This window comes from Eutrigla gurnardus (genome assembly GCF_963514095.1).
Source record: "Eutrigla gurnardus genome assembly, chromosome: 11".
In the NCBI taxonomy this organism is placed as follows: Eukaryota; Metazoa; Chordata; class Actinopteri; order Perciformes; family Triglidae; genus Eutrigla; species Eutrigla gurnardus.
The window spans coordinates 23,406,638-23,430,570 of NC_139925.1; the positions used below are offsets into that span (position 1 = coordinate 23,406,638).

At 42.0% G+C, this 23,933-nt stretch overlaps 1 protein-coding gene and 1 long non-coding RNA gene across 2 annotated transcripts; both read right to left on the reverse strand.

The window, feature by feature from the left end:
- Positions 1-765: 765 nt before the first annotated feature.
- LOC311021359 (uncharacterized protein) lies at positions 766-4,994 on the reverse strand. Its single transcript, XM_084021857.1, has 3 exons — positions 4,711-4,994; positions 1,750-2,112; positions 766-1,149 (listed from the first exon to the last, which is right to left on the reverse strand). Exons 1-3 carry the CDS (start codon positions 4,739-4,741, stop codon positions 1,097-1,099), a joined length of 447 nt encoding a protein of 148 aa, XP_083877983.1. The 5' UTR covers positions 4,742-4,994; the 3' UTR covers positions 766-1,096.
- Positions 4,995-6,478: 1,484 nt separating this feature from the next.
- On the reverse strand, positions 6,479-9,522 carry LOC311021360. Its single transcript, XR_014598009.1, has 3 exons — positions 9,368-9,522; positions 7,713-7,922; positions 6,479-6,930 (listed from the first exon to the last, which is right to left on the reverse strand). It is a non-coding gene; the product is annotated as an uncharacterized lncRNA (long non-coding RNA).
- Positions 9,523-23,933: the final 14,411 nt, after the last annotated feature.

The following is a 23,933-nucleotide window of genomic DNA, read 5'->3' on the forward strand; positions in this document are numbered from 1 at the left end:
ACCAGTCTATCACAGGGCTGACATGTAGAGACAGACAGGTAACCAGTCTATCACAGGGCCGACATGTAGAGACAGACAGGTAACCAGTCTATCACAGGACTGACATGTAGAGACAGACAGGTAACCAGTCTATCACAGGGAGACATGTAGAGACAGACAGGTAACCAGTCTATCACAGGGAGACATGTAGAGACAGACGGGTAACCAGTCTATCACAGGGAGACATGTAGAGACAGACAGGTAACCAGTCTATCACAGGGCTGACATGTAGAGACAGACAGGTAACCAGTCTATCACAGGGCTGACATGTAGAGACAGACAGGTAACCAGTCTATCACAGGGAGACATGTAGAGACAGACGGGTAACCAGTCTATCACAGGGAGACATGTAGAGACAGACAGGTAAACTCCGTGTGGAGAGTAAATTGGTTGAAATGCAATCTAGGAACCCACAAGCTGCCGTCTGATGATGATTTAGCGTTTTAGTAGCTTTTTCAGTTATTTATCTGCACTGAAACACGGAACAAATAGATGTCGTCTCTCTCCTCCAACCCACGTCTTGCGTCTCAAAATCCTAATCGGGCTGTAACCAATGACCGACACACTGAACAGGAAGTCTTGGCCCAGATATTCGTTATCTAGATGTCCGCTGTACAGAAGAAGAAACCATTGATCCCAGAGGCTAAGTCGGTGTCAGACCACTAGGGGGTCAGAGATTGAGATTATCCTGTTTTAAATCCAGCAGTTATTAAGACAGACATCAGATTTAGATCCACAAACAAATGTAATATATTTTAACAGAAGATATTTTGCACTGCATACAGAATGAATGGACTTCCATAGTAAGCCAGCTGAGAGATAACAGGACTACATTCTCTATTTCACTGCATCCTCTGACTTAGTGAAGCAAATATACATTCCCATACAACTAAACGACACTCTCAATTATTATTTTTTTCCAGCCCAAATGGCAGCAGTTTTAAACAGTTTAAAACACATGCAATAATGTGAGGAAAATATTGATTTCTTTTCAGTCTTTGGATAAATATTTTCAGCAGAACCAGATTTTTCTTCTCTCCGAGGTCAGGATGTCGTTTTATTTCCCTTTAGATGTTTCTGCGGCCACATCCATCAGATCATCGAACAAATCTGAAAGCAAACACAAAACAATCATTACCGGTGTCTCACTGCAGTTTCTGAAACTAAATGCCGTCTACTGTCCATATTTTCACGTGTTGCTCAGCATGAAAACAAGGTCAATGTGAAGTTAATTAGGATCCTTTTTTGTGGTCAAAATGTAAACGCATCCATGTGACTGTGCAACATCCAGAGCTAGTGAAGTTGTATTAAATACAACAACACAGGACTTTAGCAGAATATCATCCTGAATGACAGGAACAAAGACAGTGGAGGCACGAATTTAACTTTTAATTTAATTCCATTCATTTGAAAGTTTTGCTGACTAACGAGGAAAATAATTGGAAAATTTGAGTCCATAGATTTCAATTTGGTGACTATTTCACGAACGGCCATGACAATATGTGTATGTGTGTGTGTGTGTGTGTGTGTGTGTGTGTGTGTGTGTGTGTGTGTGTGTGTGTGTACTAATATTCACATAAAAAGTCTTCAGTCAGGTTTTATTTTCACCATTTTCTGGAATTGTGTTTGCATTAGATTTGTATTGACTAGTTGGTGCACTTGGTTTTATTTTGATAACTGACTAATCAGGTCGCTGTGAACATTACGTACCTCCATCATTTACTGCTACAGTTTGTCCTTTAATTCCTCCCCCTTCTTGCCCTCCTCCCACACTTCCTTCCTCGCTTCCTCCAGCAGCATTGACTCCCTCCAGTTCACTGAAGAGACCTGAAAACCCAGATTTCTTCTCTTTCTTCTTATCGTCGTCGTCGTCGTCGTTGTCTCTGTCAAAGATCTTGGAGAAGAAGCCTTCCTTGTCATTGTCCTTCTCCCTCTCCCTCAGTTTCTTCATCTTGGCCTCGTCGTTGTCTCTGTCAAAGATCTTGGAGAAGATTCCTCCACCCTTGTCGTCCTTGTCCTCGTCTTTGTCCTCCATGCCGAGAGCGTTCCTCACTGCGTCCTCCACCATGTCTCCTGCAGAACGGACATCATCAGCTTCAGCAAAATGACGCATGTTTGATTTAAGCTACCTGGAGCACCAGAGGGGTGGGGTTTATCTCAGAGGGCAAAGATGAGAAAATATTTGAAAGTCAATTTAAGTTGTTTGCCTGAAGTTCCAGCTGATAAAAATGATGTGGATTATTTGCTCATAATTACTTTGAATGGCAGCTGGAGCCAGGGCTGGTAACATCAGTGGAGGTAAACTGTGATCAGATGGACCGTGGTGGAACCTGATCCAGACTGCACCGATGCTGTGGTCTTGTTTGACTCTTACCCCCAGGGCGGCTGACTATTGATTAAAGTAATTGACTAAAATCGGCATCTCTTACTAACTTACTAGTCTGGCTATGCTTTCTGGTCCAGCAGAGTCCGCTGAGATCCTGACCGATGCAGACTGCTAACTGGCCTGATGCTGGAAACTACTCCTGCTTTCTGGTCTACGTGGTTGGGATGGATCCATCTCGGCGTGGCTGTGCCTGCTGCCATGGACTACTACTGTTGATACTATTGCTTCTGTTAATACTACTACCACTGTTAATGCTACTACTATACTACTACCAACACCAAATGCAGTTGGAACCCAAGGGCAAGGCAGCTTTATTTGTATAGCACCTTTCAACAACAGGGCAATTCAAAGTGTTTTACATAAAACATTAAAAGCATTGGAGAGAAAAAAGGCCTGGCCTGGTCTGCACGAGATTTCTGCCTAAAGGCCCATTAAGGCAGTTTTTTCTCACACATAGCACACATGTGTGACCATTAGACTGTACCAAGGACATCACTGAGTGCTCTCTCATGCCTTCAGTCACTACATCCAATTATGTTATTAAAAGTAATGCTGAAGAAGATTCCAGAATTAATAAATCTATTTTATTTAATCAAAATAAAACAACATAAAACATATCGGCAGGCCTAAAAAAAATAATCAACCAACTGTGTCCTCGTACAGAAAACAAAAGGGTCAGAGCAGGTCTGTTTAGAAAAACAAAACAAACTATCAATCAATGGCACCTCTCTGGGAACCACAAATGTAATTATGTTATCGTAGTTTTCCTCCTCTTTGTTCCTCTTCTCTCTGTTTCTCTACATTTGTCACTTCATTCTCTGTTCCTCCTCTCTTCTTTTCTCCACTGTCTGGTGGACACTTTCTTTATTTCCTCTTACTATCCTCTCTCTTTCTGCTCCCTCTCTTTAACCTCCTGTCCCTCCTCTCTCACCCCTGCCTGTCTGACCACTGCCTGTCTGACCACTGCCTGTCTCACAACTGCCTGTCTGACCACTGCCTGTAAAATACATGTACAATGAGTTGTATTGGAGAATCCCCTTGTAAACTTCCTGCCAGAGTGCTTGTTCTTTATTCCCTACGAAGTGATGACATGCACAGACATCATCCTCATCTTGGGGACTTTATACCCGAGATTGCGTTGGAAGAGAAAAATAATAAATTAAGATTTTTCCTCAAGCTGTTTGAAACTAGTCACTGTCACAGTAAATGACCTGAGCTGGAAGGATTAACTGTAGTAATACCACAGTGGAAGTAAACTTCATTAATCAAGATATCCTTAAAGTAAAAGTTCAAACAACACCACAGTGTAAAATGTTACTTAAGTAAAAGTAAGATAGTATCAGCATTAACTGCTAGTTAAATCTATAAAATAACATATATTCATCATCACGTATTAGATTATGTTTTATATTATTGTTATTATCTGTAATCTGTAAAGTAATTATTAAATGAGTGCAGTAAAAAGTACAATATTTACTCTGAGGTGTGGTGGAGAAGTAGAAACGAACAGAACAGAAAAACCTCAAAGTATCAAGTAAGTACCTCTAAATTGTACTTAAGTGCAGCAGTACATATACTTAGTTACTTTAACAATTAAAATCTTTTTATACATCTGTATAACCAGATAGAACCAAAGCAGAAATGTGTAAAAATGTGTTTTATATCTCATATCTTTGGTTGTTTAGTGAACTGATTCTTATGAAGATAACTTTAAATAGAGCCTTTTCCCAGTTGAGTCTGGTGTGTATAATATTTACTCTCAGATGTAGTTAAGGGGAAAGTAGCAGAAAATAGAGATACTCAAGTAAAGTTCAAGTACCTCTGATTTGTAAGGTACAAGTACCTCTGGTTTGTACTTCAGCTGATTAGATCTATATTACCATAACAAGAATATCTTTATTTCAAGATGTGTGTGGATGTCCTCCCCTCTCAGTCTCATTATTCTGTAACAAGCTAAATTGTTTATATAGTAATTATAATGATATACTTTTACAAGCAGGAAGCCGACATCATGACCAAGATTTAAAAAAAAAAGAAGTGACCTGAACACCGGAAGACTTTTCACTAAAAGATGGAACTGAAACACAACAAACAAATGGAAGGACAGTTAAACCGTAAAGTCACTTTCAACGTCTCTAAATGAAAATATATTTTTATCCAGAGGATTTGTTTATTTGTTATCTTAGTTTGGACATTTTAGAGACACTGGGTTTCCACCTGACAACAGCCACGCAAATGAGAACCATGCAAACACGTCTTTGTCCTCCCCCCTTTTCTCTACTCACCCATTTTCTCTGCGATCCATGAAGAAGCCATGTCTGTCTGTCTCTCTGCCTGTCTCTCTGTCTGTCTCTCCGTCTGTCTCTCTGTCTGTCTGTGGTATCACAGTCTTCAGTGTGTCCCCTGGCAGGTGCATGTGAGATTGAAGCCTCGTCTCTTTTGGTTGACGTCCCTCTCAGGTGTCCCTCCCTGTTGGTGCGTCGGACAGGAACAACCGGTTCCACCTGCTCTGCTTTCACACACACACACACACACACACGCACACACACACACACACACGCACGCGCACACACACGCACACGCACGCACACACGCACACACACACACACACACACACACACACACACACACACACACACACACACACACACTGTGTATATATACACACACGCTAAAATCAGGCCCATCCTGTCTCAAAAAGATGCAGAAAAACTAGTCCATGCATTTGTTACCTCAACGTTCATTATCATTATATATCATATATATATTATATATCATTTAAATCCTTCTCAGGCACCATCTTGAAGAGCTCATTGTCCTACCAGAGCACTACACTCTCAGAATAAAGGGTTATTTGTCTCTAAAGTAGAATGGGTGCCATAGCTTTCACCCATCATGCTCCTCTTCTCTGGAACCATCTTCTGGTTCTGGTTCAGGAGGCAGACACCGTTCCCACATTTAAGAGTAGGCTTAAAAGGTTCCTGTTTGACAACACGTATAGTTAGGGCTGACTCAGGTTGGCCCTGGACCGGTTTTTAGTTATGCTGCTAAAGGCCTTTATAATCACACTCTCACTCTCTCTCTCTCCCCCTCCCTTTCTCTTTATGTGTTCGCCAGAGTCCTTGTGTTATCTCGTCTCACAGGTTTCCCATCTTCAAATTTTTACAACACAATCTGCAGAATTAAAATACTTTGCACTTAAATGTCAAGATGTGTACCTGAAACCATCGACAACACTGTTAAATACCCAGATGCACTTGTTTTAAAGAGTATCTCTACACTGTGGTATTAGTACTTTCTCTCTGAGCTGCAGGGCAGGTTGGTCGTGTTTCATGAGACAAAGAGAAAAATGTTCATCTCATGATCTGTACACCCCTTTCAGTAAAACAAAGTATGACTCATCAGTTATGAAATGTAACCTACTGTGCATACGTGTATATTCAAAGTACTTAACTTCATTCCATTTATCTGACAGCTTCAGTATCTTTACAAATTACACATTCACACACAAAACACATGACATGACATGCATCTGGTGTTTGTCTGGAACATTTTAAACAAAAACGCCATTTTACAAAAGTTTGTATTGTTTTAAATCACGTGTTTGCTTTGCAAGAGATGAAAGATATTTAGTATTTTGTATGCTTTTGGTTTTTGAGTTTGTCAAAGCACAATGTCTGTTGACAGCAAAGTGTATTATTCTTTAAATGTACACTTTATAACCTCTTAATTTATCAAACCAAGTGTTGATCAGATAATTTACTGAATTAAAAGTGCAAATAACGCACTGTAGAAATACTCTGCTTCAGTAAAAGTACTAATACCATACAGTAAACATACACTGGTACAGTAAAGTACTAATACCACATTAAAAAACTACCACAATAAAAGTACTGTTACATTTAGTGAAAGAAGATCAAATACGACAAAAACATGATAAATTGTTAGCTTGATTAGCATTATTCATCATCACACCAACAGGATAGGCCTACATGTTATTTTAATACATTAAATTCATAATAACTGTTTCATTAAATGAATTACACAAAATACTGGTTGTCCAAGAGATTTATTTATTTTAACATATAATTACCCACTTTATTCATGTTTTCATATCGTCTACAAGGCTTAACAGATTTCCTCAGTACAGCTCATCTTCATTATATTCTCATGGTATAAAACCAGTAAAGAAAACAAAAACATGAGCATTAACAACTGGTGGAACCGTCCTTCACCCGGCAGAAGACACGCATACACTGAGCTTTTTCAAACTTTTCCTCAATCCAAGTCAGGATGGGACAGGTGGTGTCAGGTTTTCTGTGAATGCAACAATGTAAAACTCACGAAAAACAAATCATTTGTAAATATTGAAACCATTAGTTTTCCACCAGTTGGGCTGGAGTCGCTTCAGGTGGAGGTTTGATGACTGAAACTAAATGTTTCAGGGTGTGGTCTGCAGGGTGTCTACTAAAATAAGTTTGTGAGGGCACCCATCACATCCGGCCCTGCGAGAAAAGACACACAAGAGAATATTAACAATGGACTGGACAAAAAACAAGATGCCGACTGTAAAAATACTGTTCATTAACATACATTCTGTTAAGTTTTTTTCCCACCATGTTGGATTCTCCAGCTCTCTGTCTCCTCAAAGATCAGCGTGTCTTGTGATTTGCAGATTAACCATTCCACTGCATTTTAAAATGCTGGTGTGACCAGAATTTAAAGGTGCAGCATGTAGGATCTGCTGACATCTAGTTTTGAGACTATAACCAACTGGATCTATTCATGACGTCAGCGTATAGGAGAACTACCATGGCCGATGCTAAAAAAATCTAAATCTATATTAATTAATTAATTCTATAGCACTGTCTGAACCCTGTATTGATCTTGGCAGTCCCAGTGAACAAAAGAGTGCCAGAGTCCCTTTCCTCGCATTTTACTGCAGTGGGGTCTGACTAAATCATAATGTCTTCCTTTCACAAGTAAAGGATAAATATAGATTACATTTATAATTGTTATTTGTTGCATGATAATTCCTGGATTTTTAAAGCCCAGCTCTATTTTTCACTTCTCTACCCTGATAGACCCTCGACATCTTTTCAAGTCACTATTGACAAAATTCACGATTCGCAGGCGTTCCCACATAAAGATCCTATTTTGTCGCATCCCTATTCATGAACAGTAAAAGGTTTTTCACAGTAACTTCAGTAAGTAATTCCATCCATTCTGCCAATATATCCCCCTAAATGTTCCACATTATACTTTTAAGTCAGTTTGAAGGACTCACCTTTATCGTCATCTTTCTTTCCTCCAACCATTGAGAGGGCATCTCCAATACCAAATCCTTTATCTTCATCTTTCTTTCCTCCAACCATTGAGAGGGCATCTCCAATACCAAATCCTTTATCTTCATCTTTCTTTCCACCATCTCCTCCTTTCTCCTCATCCTTATCTCCTCCCCCCATCGCCTGACTGATCATGCTCTTGACGCCTTCCTCTGCAGAACAAACAAAGGTTAAGTATGTCAGCACTCATTTTAAAAACCTCCTGCTCCCGTCATTGACTTTAATTTCTATGTCAGTTTTGTCCTTCAGCTGCATTTGATCAGCTCAGTGTTACATGTGAAAATTGAGCTCCATAGCTGCATCCAAAGGTGGACTGGCCATCTGGCGTACGACCACTATCCCCAGTCAGCAGGTGAATTTTTACTTTAGTTTCTTGGTTTAATCCTTTTTCTTGATGGGCTGTTTTTGTGACTGCTCGCGTTCCCAACTCGATTCCAGAAATAGACTCTGTTGTGTAGTGGTTTGAGACAATACTAGTGTGCATGATTGAGGAGGCCACACAGCTTGCGGATGGTTTCCAACCGAATGGACGAGAGCCGGTTTGACAAAAATGCCAGGGCTGATTTTTTTATGCCGGTCCACCCCTGGGTGCGTCCGCTCCCTTCCAGGTGAGCAACGACAACACTTTACTCGCCCTCCTACGTGTTGGCATCATAACAACGAACAACACCGTCATTTTCTTTTGTAGTAGTTAAGCCCCAACTGACAACAGTTCAATGTCTATTCTTCTCCTATTTCTATGATCCAAACTGTTAGCTGTTAGTAAACACACCTTCCAAAACTAAAAGCAGTGTGTGTACAGGTAGCTCTGTTGGGTCAAAACATCCGTTCTGTTACTCCACAAATCATTATGACTGAGATGTGCTCTGCTGTGTTTTCACTAGCAGCCCCAATTGGACATGTAAGCCAAAGGGAGGTGCTGCTATTCTCTTTGGCTACTGGCTGTCTCTCGTTATATTTAAAAGTATTTCCAATAAAACCAGCGGTTGCATGATATTCAAGCTGCCTGCAGGACCAGATGAGTGTAGGGTTGCAAATATTTGCAGTTGAATTAATAAAGTAAAATCACCTGAAGCTCTAATCACCTCCCTGAAAACACACGCAGTGTTTTATTTAATACTGTGTCGGTCTGAAATCATTGACAAGAAATATTTTTCTTTACATGTGAAACATTAGTAGTCTTTTTAAGTTTGGATGGAGACGGATTTATACGGAATTTAAACATCAAGATAGAGTTATTCCATGTCAACAATCACCAAACGTAACTTATCACCCAACAGCAGCTAAGCTCATTATAAACACTGGAGTTCACATTAGAAACAAACAAATACCTTTTTAAATCATTTGAAATTAGAAAACTAGAGACTAAGACTGAAACTAATATTGTTTATGAGCCTGTTCCCTTGCTTTAAGATATGTGATATTTACAGAGGGAAGTATTCTGCACAGAAGAATTCAGCACATACTTTATACTGAATGAGTGCTTTCTGTTTCAAGCCTGTTGCCGTCCAGTCATGATTAAACAAAGTCAAACCGCGTCCATCATTAAAACATGATCGAATCTCAGAAATATTTATTTATTCTAAATGACACTCACCCACTTTTTGCCCGACCATTTTAGAGACCATATCCTCCATGAGTTCTGTCAATTTACGCTGCCTGCGTAGGAAAGTTGGCTTTTACTGCGTGCGTGATGAGTGTGTTTATGGATGGAGGAGGGTTGGTCTTATAGACAGGTGTCCAGGGATCCCTGCAGGTGACGTCTCTGGTCTCGCCCTGTTGAGGAATCAGGTGTGGCTGCACGGTCGACCTGTCTCACAGGTCTGAGACGTCAGATATTTATAGTCTACATGTGAACACAGGCAGTGTACAGGTAAAGCACCGACTGCAGGTAAAAACACATCATTAGAATAAGGGCAGGTGTGTTTGTATTTAATAGGGCGATTCATTCATGTGTCCTTTAGAAACAAGAACTACCAGTATTCCTCCACCAACCGGTCATGTTTACATCCGTATCTGTCCGAAATGTCTTCATTTTATCCATATTATCAACTATGGTTGAAAATGTCATTATTAGCATATGAGTTATGGCCAAACTGTAAACTGTATGAAAGAAGTATCATCTTGAAGTTTTTGCAACCAGTGAACAGAAGTGACCATATGGATGTGTGGAGGAGTGACGGGTGGCTCTGATGAACACCTGAAGAGGTAACATAGTTAAAGTGACAGCTAAGTGTTAGAGTCATCTTAGTAGCTAACTGCATTGGTAGCTTGGTAGCAACACCGTGGTAGCTACCTGTCAATCACAAGGTAACCCCGCCCTAAAGGATACCTTGCTTTATGGTCTATTTGACACTAAATGGACCATAATTTACTAAATGAACATCATGCTGTGTTGAAGAAGGCTTGGTACTAAAGATTGAGACCATAGAGTTACATACAACCAGACTTGTTTTTGCAACAAGTGAAGTCGCCCCTTGATGGCCAGTAGCGACAATGCAAGTTTAAGGCAGCATTTTTTTAATCAGCTCCTAATGACCTTTGACTTTTGACCGCCAAAATCAAATTAGTTCATCCTTGATTTCAAATGTATGCTTGTGCCAAATTACCAAGTATAAAGTTTGAATAGATTTCAGTTTATTAAAGGAGTCATCACCTGGAAATCGCAATTTCTCTTGTTAAAACATGCATATCTGTGTTTGACCTCAGTTGAAACTTGCCTGAAAGGCTGGAGTTTGAAAGTGGCGCCGTTTTTTCGCTTCTGCTCTTTTTCCGAACAGGAATAGCACACAAGGGTGTGCATTCCTAAAGCACGAGATTTTGATTCTGCGCCTTCGGTGACGTCACCGTGGCGGCTACTTGCATAAGCCCACCCCTCTTTCACCACCCAACCCCGCCCCGTCCGCTACCTGAAATCGCCGAAGCGCCGCCATTATGTTTTGGAGTCTGCATGCAGGCAAGCCCCCCCGGCTCTGTCCTTCCTGCGGCGAATCAACGCGCGCCTCATTACATATTATACAATGCACATCCGGACCAGTCAAAACCTCGCGCGTAATCTCGCGTGATAAAATCGCGGTACGAAAAAGGGTCAGAACAAGCTCAATGTTTGATTAAAATTTTTTTTTTTTTTTCTAATAAGTTTTACGAATTGATCCAAAGCGATCCAAGGGGGGCTGGATACGTATAAAACCAGGTGATGACTCCTTTAACTAATGACAGGTAAACATTTAATGCGGACATTCGCATTTAATTTAATACATTTCAGCCAATCTTTTCATGAACTTGTATGTTTCCTTGTTTTGTTCCTCCAGGTTACTGAGACTTCTCAGCCTTTTGTTTTCCTTTATTCAAGTTATTTCTGATCGTCATCTAAAGGTCATGTTGCTTGTCATTGATGTGGTTGGAGTTGTATCTGTTTTGGAGGAGAATCAGGTTTCTTGCTGCAGGGCAGGTGTCACACCCAGCAGAAACCCATGTTCAAGTTGTTTTTCTCCATGCCAACGCTCTTTGTCCTGACATGACACATGGCACGCAGACTGGTGATTGAAGTGCAAACACCTGGGAGATGTTTAATTAAAAAAAAAGAAAAGTTGATAGCTGTAGCTGTTCTGAAGCTTTTACCCATACCACATGTTCTTCCTCAGCAGGCAGAGTTTACCAAGGGAAACTTGACTTTCATACCACAGTTTAAAAGGTTTTGAGCAGTTAATGAACAAAACAAAACAAAAAACACTCCAAAACGACATAGTTAGGTTTAGTAAAAAAAAACAAAAAAACATCATGATTTAGCTTCAAATGACTAGGAAATTAAAGCCATATTTACACATAGCTCTACAATGTACACACCAGATCGTTTACATGAACCCGGATAAACAGGCCATTGAGTGCCATCATAACCATGCCAAAACTATAGGCGCCAGTGTAACGAGAAGGACAAAGCCATGCAGGCCAATCAGAATCCACAGAATCAACAACAACACGGAATGACATGAGTGACTTCCTGTTCCTTTCAAAGGGGTAAACATGGCACGAGGTTCATTTGTGTGGAATGGCTCCCCCAGTAACTCCAATATTTTTGTTCTAAGAGTTTACAAATGGGTTCTGTGTACAACCGAGGTAGCACCAAGGTTAGTTCTATTCAAGGCCTTTTGAAGTTTGTATCTACTTGAAAAGTGTTTTTGTTTCGCCTATTTGTTGAACAGCAGTACTGGAGAAGCAGCTTACTTGCACTACTTTTGTCAATTTAGTTATTCCTCTTGACGTTTTCTTGAAAGATGCTTTATTTATTGATTGACAATTTGCACTACAGAGGCAGCTTATTTGCACTACCATGCTTGTCCTGCCTTAGTGAGAAACAGGCAATTTGTTTGTTTAGCATCAGATCTGTTCAGAAGTAAATTGTCTGCAAAATGAAGATGTGTGTCTGTGATTAATCAAAAGTGTTTTTAGGTCTGTGATGAACATAAAGGCATTTTATTGTGAACTATGACAATGTGAACCAAACAGAACAAAGACACCTTTTGTGGATAGACTCGTTTGAAACAACACAGTCTCACCGCAGTTTGAGGAAACAGTCCACCATTTAGTCAGGGAAAACATCATGGTTTGGCCTTAAATAACTACGTGCAGTTAGGTTGAGGGGACAAACCAACGTTAGGTTTAGGAAACGAGGCAGCTTTTTGAAAAGTTGCAGTGAAAGTTGCGATGTTTTGGGGCTTTATTTATTCAATAGAATTGTAGGAGAAAGTGAATTGCCAAAAATAGTGAACAAGGATGTAAACAAGCAATGGCATCTGTAGCCAGTATTTTCAGAAACGTTTATTGTTTGTGATGCCTTAACTACATGTTAGTTTCCTACACATTAGCTAACAACGCATTAGCTAACTACACATTCACTGGGGGATTGACTTCCTGGAACTAGGATGTAAACTAGCAATGGCATCTGAAGCCAGTATTTGACTCTCAGAAAAGTTGATTGTTTGTGATGCCTTAACTACATGTTAGTTTCCTTCATGTTAGCTAACTACGCCTTTGCTAACTACATGTTAGCCAACCACATGTAGCTAAGGGATTGACCTCCCGGTACAAGAATCTAAACAAGCAATGGCGACTGAAGTCGTGTGTTTGATCGTAAAAGACAGAAAAGTCAACTGTGATCTTTCCTGTTCCACGGCTGTATAACAGCAACAAAGGGGATAACGCAACAGTAGGCATCAGTAAAATAAAAAAGAGAACAAGTCTAATTAATGAAGTAAATAGTAAATATACTAATAATAATATTAATGTTGCTTTGAAAAGTGATAAAAACGAATTAGCTTTAATTAAACCTTAATTATACTGGCTGACTCGAAACACAATGTTCAGCGTTACTAATGACCACACATCTGTCACTCACTTCGTTACTTGGAAACACCCATCTGTTTTCCCACGCAGCTGAACAAAAAAAAAAAAATACTTCAGCTACACTCGGAGAAACAGGTTTGTATTTTGTTGTGTGGCAGGTTTTCTTCAGCCACTACTCGTGGAAGAACTCGTCTGTCCTGGAGATCCCACAGTGTGTAAATGATGATTACTGTCATTTCTACAAAAATCTTACAAAATGATGGACATATTAGCAGCCAAAATAACAAAAAATAACTGTGATATTATTGTTAACAACATAACGCATCATACTTGTATTGTAAACTACTTTACAAACCAAACAATCAATCGATTAATGGAGAAAATGATTAAGAGCGTTAAAAGTTCAAAATGAGCTCCAGTTCAACAATTTGCTTTTATATTAATGCTGAGTCATAATAATAATCTGATCAAATTATTCTATCAATCAGATAAAATAATATAATCCTTTATTAGTCCTACATTGAAATTTACAATACAACAGTCACAGTTTAATACTTTTGGGACACAGAGGTATATTAGTACTTTTACTGCAGTAAAGGATCTGCATACTTTTGTGTTAACTATTTAGTCTAGTGCGCCACCTACTGGCTGCATGACTTGCATCAGAAAACTGTGGCTAAGCAGTTTTTAGGATCAAATCTCATACTGGTCTTCTTTCTTCAAGTCAAAAGTTCTGTATGTTGTAAACAATACAAATACTGTAAATAAAAATAAATACTGAATGTAAACATAGACTGGATGATTACTGTATATGCACATGTAAAGATGACTATAAACATACAAACAAATATAAACAACTCATTCTAATGCCTTGATATACTGCTGGTATTGTATTTAAATCTGTTATAATACATCCTCATGTAGGCTATTAGTTGGTTGTATTTTGTTTTGATTATCAGATAAATCATGTGTAGGAACATTTTTAAATTCATTATTAGGTTTTTTTCCCTCTAATGATTCCCTAACCCTAAACCATTTTAGGCCGCTCTGCAGGGCTTTGTCCCTTTCACTGTGAGGAGAAAGAAAAAGTGCATGTGGCAATTCCGAGAGACTTGGCCGCTCATTCATGATAGATAGTGTGTTACCACTGTCAAAGGAGACCTTGTGTAATGCTCACATATTGGTTTGGGGTATAAATCCTTACTTAGTCAATAAATACCCCTCTATCATTAAGTCGTTGTCCGTGTATATGTCTTCTGAGCAGAATATGCAGAGATCCCTATTTCAAGGATTTACGGTTCATTGATCTGTCTGACGTTTTTTCCATGATTGGATCGGCGCACATTTCGGACACATATTTCACAGAGTTTGGGAAAGTAGGCCCTGCACACTGTAAAATAAGAGAACAAATGTCAATTGATTGGGAAAAAAATTAAAGGATACTCATTTGGCCTGCTAAAGCCCTCCATTAGCACCAGGTGAAATTAAGGATGGATTTTCGCACAGAAGACAGATTTGATTACTATTTGATACATTCTATTCTATTCTATTCTATTCTATTCTATAACTTCAAGTGTCTGTTTCTTAATTAACTTAACCCACTCTTTGGTTAGACTATCATCTCTACGAGTCCATCACATCCAAACAGGCCAAAGTATATGTGTTTCAGAAGGAACTGTGTGTCCAATTTCTGTGGCACAGATATGACAAAGTAGCCAACATTACGCATGTATTGCAAAGAGTACGACCAAAGCTCGGCTGTGAACGCTGCCTTTGCTGTCGGAGCATAGTTATTCCGAATCAAAAGGTAAAAAAACACAAGAAATGCAACGTGTACGGTGACAGGTGCGTGGTCGTCCCTGCAGTCCCCCTGCCTGCAGTGCCAGGCAGCCACAAACCGAAGCAGGTAGGACTCAGAAATGATGATAAAAAAATAACTATTATCACCAAAGAATAACAGTTTAAGTTTATTTTTACTTTATTAAGGTTGTTGTGATTTCTTTTTTGTGTTGAGATTTATTTTTGATTATAGTCATTTACATAATGGGCCCTAGTTTCGTAGACCAGGCGCAGTCAGCTGTCAGCGCAGCTGCGCCGCGCCGCGCCGACGGGGTGTGTCCGCCTGGACTTTGCAAGTTTCCTGCACCGCGCAGGCTCGCGCAGGCACACCTCCCGTCTCGCCCACCGGCGCAAGTGGGAAAGAGGGAGGAGAAGAAGGCGTGAGTGGGAGACGAGGAGGAGACGAGGCGTGGACTGGGATTAATACAGCCGATTCAGATCTTCACCAATCAAATGAGCTCCTCTCCTCTCCTTTAATGCGTTAGGGGAGGTTCAGTGCAAGTTCCGTCACTTGACAACCCGATGACAGAAGCAGCGCCGCTGCTCCCACCACGCGCATCACGCGCTGTGCGCGCGTATCATAATAATAACAATGCCGATATTATAAAAAACAGGGGAGAGAGAGGGAGATGTTTTGGTCCGAGAGGCTGAGTTTCCGTTACGCGTGCCATCCGCCTTTGATCTGACGTCAGATGTGACGGGACAATCTATATAGATATAAATTCACGTGTTGATTCAATCAGTTGCATTAAATAGTGTTTGTTGTGATTATTTATTGCATTTAAATGTGCCTGGAACTGTGGAAACCTGCCTGTGAGGTCTCGGTGACGTGTGCGCACTGCGCGCCGGTCCGCCAAACTTCCGATCCGCCAGCTGTGATTCGCATTGAATGAATGGACTTCATTTACGCCTTGCGCCGAAAGTAGACCAGGTCGGAGCTGGCGAGCTTTCAGCGCAGTCTCGGCGAGGCTTTTTGCCACGAAACTTCCGCTACGCCAAGCTGAATCTGTGACGCCTCCCCCTGCTGCGCCGCCACACCCATCTTGGCGCAGGTGATCCACCAAACTGCCAAACTGACGGTGCGCAAGGCTGCGCGGGTCGAAACTTGCACTGCGCCACCCTACGCCGCCCTGCGCTGGTCTACGAAACTAGGGCCCAATGTGTTAAGAAATGACAAGGGTATATGGAAACTGTAAAGAAATGTATCCATGGTCTATTGGGTGAACCTTAATAATGTGCTGGTGCACCTAAATGAAAATGTTAGGCACACCAGTGCAATCAATGTAAAATGTTAGTCTGGAGCGGTCCTGCCATTTACTCGGTTTCATCAAGTCTTAGGCTATATAGGCTATATCTTGATGGACTGGCACTAGGATCGTTGGAGATGAGCCAGACCTGCGCAGAATCGATCTCCAGCGATCGCTGCACAGTGCATGCCGGGGAGTTTTGTGTCCGACTTGAGCCCGACTTGCTCTGTCGCCATGAACACGTAGGCAACGATAGTCTCACGAGATCAAGGCGGCTGCATTTTTTAGAGCCAGGCGCCGCAGTTGCTAGGCTCGTTAGAATCAAGATGAACTGTGCTCGCCTGGAAAGTAGAATAAAAAAAAGTAAAAAGTATAAAATAATGCCAAATATAAGTAATGTATGAACATAATGTATGTATATAAAACACTACATGGTATATTAGTGTATCTGCTGTTGAGGTAGTATCAAAGAATCTAGTGCACATAAGTAAAGATTGACATTTACTGTAATAAATGTGTATCTGAGTTTTTTTCCTGCCTCTTAAAACACTTTCTGATAAGGGCTATATAAATAACCTCTTTTCTTGTTGTTATTATGATTATTATGAATATTATTAACCACATGAGATTCGTTTGATAACAGCCCACGATCTAGCGTTGAATATGAGACTCACACAGGAAATAAGCATTTATACTAAATGTGCTGTTTGTTGTCAAAACTAAGAGCCAATCAGCTCTTAGATGAGGCGAGAGCCAGGCATTTCCCATCATGCCCGGGGTCTTGCAGTTTGTTAAGAGCAACTGCGGCGCCTGGCTCTAAAAACTGCGGCAGCCTTGATCTCGTGAGATTACCATTGTCCAGGTCGGACACAAAACTAACCTGCATGCATTGTGCAGTGATCACTGGCGATCGATTCTGCGTAGGCCTGGGGCCTGTACTACGAAGCAGGATTTGGGCTTAGCGAGGTAACGTCGGCGTTAACCCTGGGTTTTCCGTCCTACGACGCTGGTCCACTACTTACCGGGGTAGATCACCATGGTAACTTACGCTGCAGAGCTAACCTGCTCCAGAGCACGTTATGTTCCTGATAAGAGATCAATGTGGAGAAAAACACCGCCTACTTACCAATCAGCTCTCTTGGTGCGCGGATAAGAAAGAAAAAAAGAAGCTTGGTGATTCTTGAGAGGGTCTCGTAGGAGAACTATAGAGTGTACAGAGACCGGCAAAACCCTTTAGTCTGTCCCTGACAATGTTTTATATGAGAGATAGAGATTCTCATCAGAGGGAATGAATTATATGTGTCAGCGTACAGCCTACTTACCACTTTGAATTATGTTTTTATATTTATTTGATTTGCTCCCAAGTCCGTTTTACACCGCCGGGATTGCAGCTGAAACAATTAGGCTGATATTGTCATAAACCACGTTATAAGAATACATCTAAGCAACACATTCATTAGTTTAAAGTTATATGTTTGGCCTTTTATTGCGGGAGGACATCGTGAGAGTTAAAGGGACGAGAGAGAGCAACAACATGATTTAAAAGACTGCCGCAGGGTGGATTCGAACCGGGACCGCTGCAAGAGCCTCAATACATGGGGGAGTAACTCTACCACTGAGCTATCAGCACAGTTTCCATGTTACTTTAATCAGTCAGATCTACTAGTGTCCTTATGATGGGGCAGTCATATTATACTACTACTAATACTATTAATACGACTTACGCATTGACACAGTCGGCGAGTTTTTGCCGGCTGTCCTTCCTGCATTTGGCAGATGAAACTGTTGCCTTTTACCTGTATTATATGTTTAACTTCGTATTTCTGTAAGTTTTCTGTAAGATTATGGTTTGCTCCTCGTACGTGAAATATGCCGCTCCGCTGCCGTAGACTGATCCATGTTTGTGATTGGTCAAATGCTGCAAACGCCGCCTCTTTTATGTGCACGCGCTCATAGCTCAACAGGGAAACCCTGGGTTGACTAAACGGGTTGATAACCAGCTTCGTGTGACCGCTTATCTCCGATTGCCTTTGTTAGGGTTACTTAAGCTGGATATCTGAAAGACACCATGCTGCATAGTACAGGCCCCTGACTGATCTCGAATGAGCCTAGTTGGTCATCCCTCCTCCCCAGCAGCTGCTCCCAATCAGTAATCAATTAGCAGGGTTGGGAGGATCCTATATAAGGAGTGCTCAGACAGCACAGAAGCAAAGCACTGAGTTGACTGTAAACACAATGGCTGTGCTTTGTGGATTGTTGCGGTAAGGTATCAAATATTTCCGCTTCATTGTTGTGACTTGTCTATCCCAATTGGCTGAACTAAACTCTGATTGTGATTGTAGGGTGTCATGGATTTCATTCCTGTTGATCAGCAGTGTAACCTGTCTCCCTGCACCAAAAGGTACTGTTAGTAGTCCAAATAGTGGAGCTATATCAAATTTACTATCCCATGATTAACATTCAAAATGGAAATTGACCCATGTTCCATCTCCCCAGACCATGGCTCACCAGGCATTAGCAATCCTGCACCAGGTGGCTTTGGGGGCTGGCTGTTGACTTCTGGCTCTAGCTACCCAAATGCAGACAAGCTGGACGGTGGTGCATCTCTTTCCAGTACCTCTGGTAGTCTGTTGCAGTTCCCTGCTGCTCAGAACTCCAACAACAAGCCAGGCTCTGTAGGATTGGGTGGTAGCCTCTCTGGTCTCCAAGCTACTGGCTCTATTAACAAGGGTGATGTGTCTGATGCTGGTGGGTCCCAAGGAGAGTACTATGCCCCAACAGCTGCTTATGGCAGCCTAGCATCTGCTGGCTATGGCAACAGTGGCTATAGTAACACAGGTGTAGGCAGTGGACTGGGCTCTGTAGGCTTGGGTGGTAGCTTCTCTGGTCCCCAAGGGACAGGCTCTATTAACAAAGGTGGCATGCCCAATGCTGGCACGTCCAGTGCTGGTGTGTCCAATGCTGGTGGGTACTATGCCCCAACAGGTGCTTATGGCAGCCTAGCATCCACTGGGTATGGCAACAGCGGATATGGTAGCACAGGTGTAGGCACTGGACTGGGCTCTGTAGGCTTGGGCGGTAGCTTCTCTGGTCCCCAAGTTACAGGATCTAACAATGCTGGTGGGTCCAAAGGAGGGCACAATGCCCCAACAGGTGCATATGGCAGCTTGGCATCCACTGGGTATGGCAACAGTGGATATGGTAGCACAGGTGTAGGCACTGGACTGGGCTCTGTAGGCTTGGGTGGTAGCTTCTCTGGTCCCCAAACAGGCTCTACTAAAGGCGGCGTGTCGAATGCTGGCACGTCCAGTGCTGGTGTGTCCAATGCTGGTGGGTACTATGCCCCAACAGGTGCTTATGGCAGCCTAGCATCTGTGGGGTATGGCAACAGTGGATATGGTAACCCAGGTGTAGGCAACGGCCTGGGCTCTGTAGGATTGGGTGGTAGCTTCTCTGGTGGCCAAGTGACAGGCTCTGAAGGTGGGGTGTCCAATGCTGCTGTTCCCTTTGGTGCATACTATTCCCCAACAGGTGGCCATGCCAGTCTGGCATCCACTGGGAATGATGCTAGATGGTACGGTGGCTATAGTAATGCAGGTGACGGTGCTGGACTCTATTACACCAACTCTGGCTCCACAGATGGTGATGGTGGCAGTACTCAGTTTTATCATGAAGGTGCTGTGGAGGAAAGCCCTGAGCCTGTCCTCAGTGATCTGTCTGACCTGGAGCCAGTCTACACGTACAAATCCCGCTCGCGCTACCAGCAAGGAAGAAGCCAGTTCTACCAAACCCGCTATAGTCCCGGGGAGGTCCAGTTGCAACCCGTTCCAGTTGCTGTGAGCAGACCTGAACAATCTGTCAAAGCACCAGCCAAGGGTGGCTTTTGAGCATCTTGAAGGTACAAAATTAGCACATTATGGAGCATTTTGTTGTAATGCATCTTTGATTTTTCTGAATTTGTTCTTTTAAGGATCCTGTTCATCTTCAGACTTGGCCTGGCTGGACACATCTCCAAAAAAAGAAATAAAGTTGTTTCTTATCTTCAGTTTGGTCTTTTTTTGCCATGTTACTGTTCTACTGTGGATTGGATAATGGTCTTGTCAAATTGGCAGTGGCTTTGTTCAAAATGTAGTCAAATGGGTTTCCTCAAGACTTCAAAATTGATTCAAGGATTTTTAATTTTTTTTTTAATAAATTGTCTTTAGGTTAATTCATAACCCTGAGCTGAACTGGCTTGCGATACTCAAAGGTGTATTGTGTATATTGGCTGTTAAGGTAGATGGGTAATGTCCGCCTGAGCATGAAATAAAGTTGTTCTGCATAATCCTAGGTTGTTTTGAAATATCTGGGGCTACCCTCAAGTTTAGTGTGCCTCTGTCTAGTGCTTAACCGCCAATGTGCACTCACTGGTGCTATCCTGAAAGAGGTGCCTTTCTGGTTCCCGCTGTTGGCACTTTTGCTGTTGACGTCGACAAACGATGCCAATGGACTTGGTCAGCAAAAGCCTAATTTGAAAGGGGCTTTGCCAACCCTTCAAACTGACTTGATGATTGGTACAAGTGCTTGTAAAATGTAACAGCTAACCATATAAACATTTCCTGATCTGCCTACTTCACTGTAATTGTGTTTCCCACCACCAAAACGGATTTTTTTTCTTTTAAACTGTGTTGCACTGCTGATAAGGCATCCAGGGTGCAACAGTCCCAAAATCAATACTTTCAATGGTCCCACCAACCAGTGGGTCATGTCATGGTGACTACTATTACAACCATGTTCTTATCTGTGTAACCCTGTTTCCACCCATCCATGCACTATTCCCAGTATGTTTGTCTGTGCATTTAATGCAAATAGGAGTATGCCCCGACGAGTACATTGGTGGGTCGAACTGCCTGCAACTGCCGATTGGTGTCTGCCTGATGATGGGCCGTCCTTAGGACAGAGGATAGAGGCGACCTGGGCGATGGAGTGAACCTTCCAAATTCTCCAACTGACACCAGCGTGCATATCAAGCAAAGGGTGACATCTAGTAACATTAAGCTGTGTTCTACTGCAGGAGGAAGTAGGGGTGGGCTGCCAGTTCTTTTTGTATACTCCTGTGTTGGTTTTAGGGAGGGAAGTTGCTGTATTTTTGGTATCTGAAAGGCAAGGCTTATTTATTTTTGGGGTTTCTTAGTGAAGTTATGTTTGTTTGGTTGGCCTTGGCCCATGCTGAACAATTACCATAAAATTGACCAGTTGTATGACCATCACAAATTGTGTCAAATAATATTAATTGTATCCACGGAGAGTCTGTCCGTGGCTGCTTGGGGATTTAGGAAGGGCTGAGACTTCATGTCATGCCCCCACTAGACAGGGTGTAAAATGAACCGACCCAAGGTGGCCAGCGCAGACCGACCACCAGCGGCCAGCAGATTTTGGACAGAGAGCAGAGCGGCATTTATATCTGCTGTGCCGGAAGTGGGGTACCATCACTGATCTGTAATAGGTCTGTAGCGTCAGTGGGTCCCACCCCGTATAAGCGGGTTAAAACATGAAAAACTAGTGTTGTAGTCTCACCCCCTCTAACCAAAGCAGCCTCCGATGATGCAAAATGACATTTGCATCATCGGAGGCTCTTTTTCAGAATAGAAATCCGGAGATCTCCCATCTCTGGGGAAAATGAGGAAATGATGCACGACCATTCAAAATTACTACAGGGTTTCTAACAAGGCTTAATGCAAATGGGTGACGTATTCCTTTAAATTGCCTGATGGCGCGCAGAAGGTGGAATTGCGGCATGTGTTGTGTGAAGGGTTGGTGGAAAGGGGTATATTACCTGCATCAGCTCTGCCTACAGGTGACACGGAGGTTACGGACGCACTATCGCTTTTATTGTGTTTCATTGCAATTGCTGTGTATTAAAGTGATATGAGGGAGAAGGTATTAAACCCTAGGTTTCAGCAGGCCTCAAGGCTCGGAAAATCTAAACAAGGAAATGTGTCATATCAACAGAAGAATGCTTGCTCATATGCTTAACTAGCTTTTTCCTGAATGTCTGTCACAACAAGAGTGAGAAGAGAAAGAACTGCAGGCCTGTAAGTCATACTGACAGCAGGCACTATCAATGGTGTCAGTATGTCAGGAGATGAGGACCACGAGACGTGGACACGTCAGGTCACTCCCGCCATCAGAAGAAGCCACACCTGCTGCTTGATATTCAGGTAGTACTTTTGTGGAGGCTGGGCAGTTAACTCCCCTGTTGGTCTGTCGAGTTGAAGCGAGTGTGCTCTGCTTTGCAAAGTATATTTGGACTTGTATATTTTCGCTATCCAGTTCTTAATAAATACTTTATTTTATAGCTATCAGAAATTGGCTATTTTGTTGACAGAGATCCTTCTCTTATAAGTGGGCATCTAGAACCCGACAGTATCAAGGAGCTGGAGACCCACAATAAAGAGCTCGAGTTACAGACTATGCATCTCTGTGTGAGAGCCCTTGAGCTAGAAAGAGCATCCCCTGCCACTTCCACACTGGTATCTCACCAAAACATTGCCTCTTTTTCCACTGGGTTATATAAGAGTAAACACATAGTAGTCATTTTGTAAATCTGAGGTAGATTCTTATCTTGGCGCTTTTGAACGCATAGAAGTTGCCCTTAATTGGCCCAAGGAGTTCTGGTCTTGCAATGCAAACTGGTACGGAAAGCTCAAGAAGTGTGTGCCAGTCTGTCGATAGAGCAGAGCTTGGACTATGTGACCATTAAAAAAACAATTCTCCAGGCATATGAGTTGGCCCCCGAGGCATATAGACAGGTGCCATCCAGATGTACATTGAGTTTGCGTGAGAAAAGACTAATTTGTTTGATAAGTGGTGTCAAGCCTGTGAGATAAAAACCGGGTTTATTAGAGGAGTTTAAAAGATGTCTTCTGGACTGCATAGTTGTGTACTTGAACAACAAAAAGTATTGTTGTTAAGTTAGGCAGCTGTTCTGGCTGATGAGATTATTTGAACTCATAAAAATTTATTTTCTGAGCCAAAATCTCGGGCCAATTTAGTGATTGATTGGAGAATAAAAATCCCTGCGTAAAAACGCTCTATCAGCGACCAGTGAGAGCCGCGCGTGTTTTGAATTTCATGAATCGGGCCATTTAATATAAATATTTAAAATGCGCACATATTCTAAAAGAAAATACGTTTCCCTGGAAGCAAGGATGCAGTATAGCTATATGAGAATGTGATTTTGTAGGAGATAGTGTGATAAATCTGACATCAGATAGGGCAATATTATCACACAAACAGTGCTGCCTGGGGGCCTGTACTACGAAGCAGGATTTGGGCTTAGCGAGGTAACGTCGGCGTTAACCCTGGGTTTTCCGTCCTACGACGCTGGTCCACTACTTACCGGGGTAGATCACCATGGTAACTTACGCTGCAGAGCTAACCTGCTCCGGAGCACGTTATGTTCCTGATAAGAGATCAATGTGGAGAAAAACACAGCCTACTTACCAATCAGCTCTCTTGGTGCGCGGCTAAGAAAGAAAAAAAGAAGCTTGGTGATTCTTGAGAGGGTCTCGTAGGAGAACTATAGAGTGTACAGAGACCGGCAAAACCCTTTAGTCTGTCCCTGACAATGTTTTATATGAGAGATAGAGATTCTCATCAGAGGGAATGAATTATATGTGTCAGCGTACAGCCTACTTACCACTTTGAATTATGTTTTTATATTTATTTGATTTGCTCCCAAGTCCGTTTTAC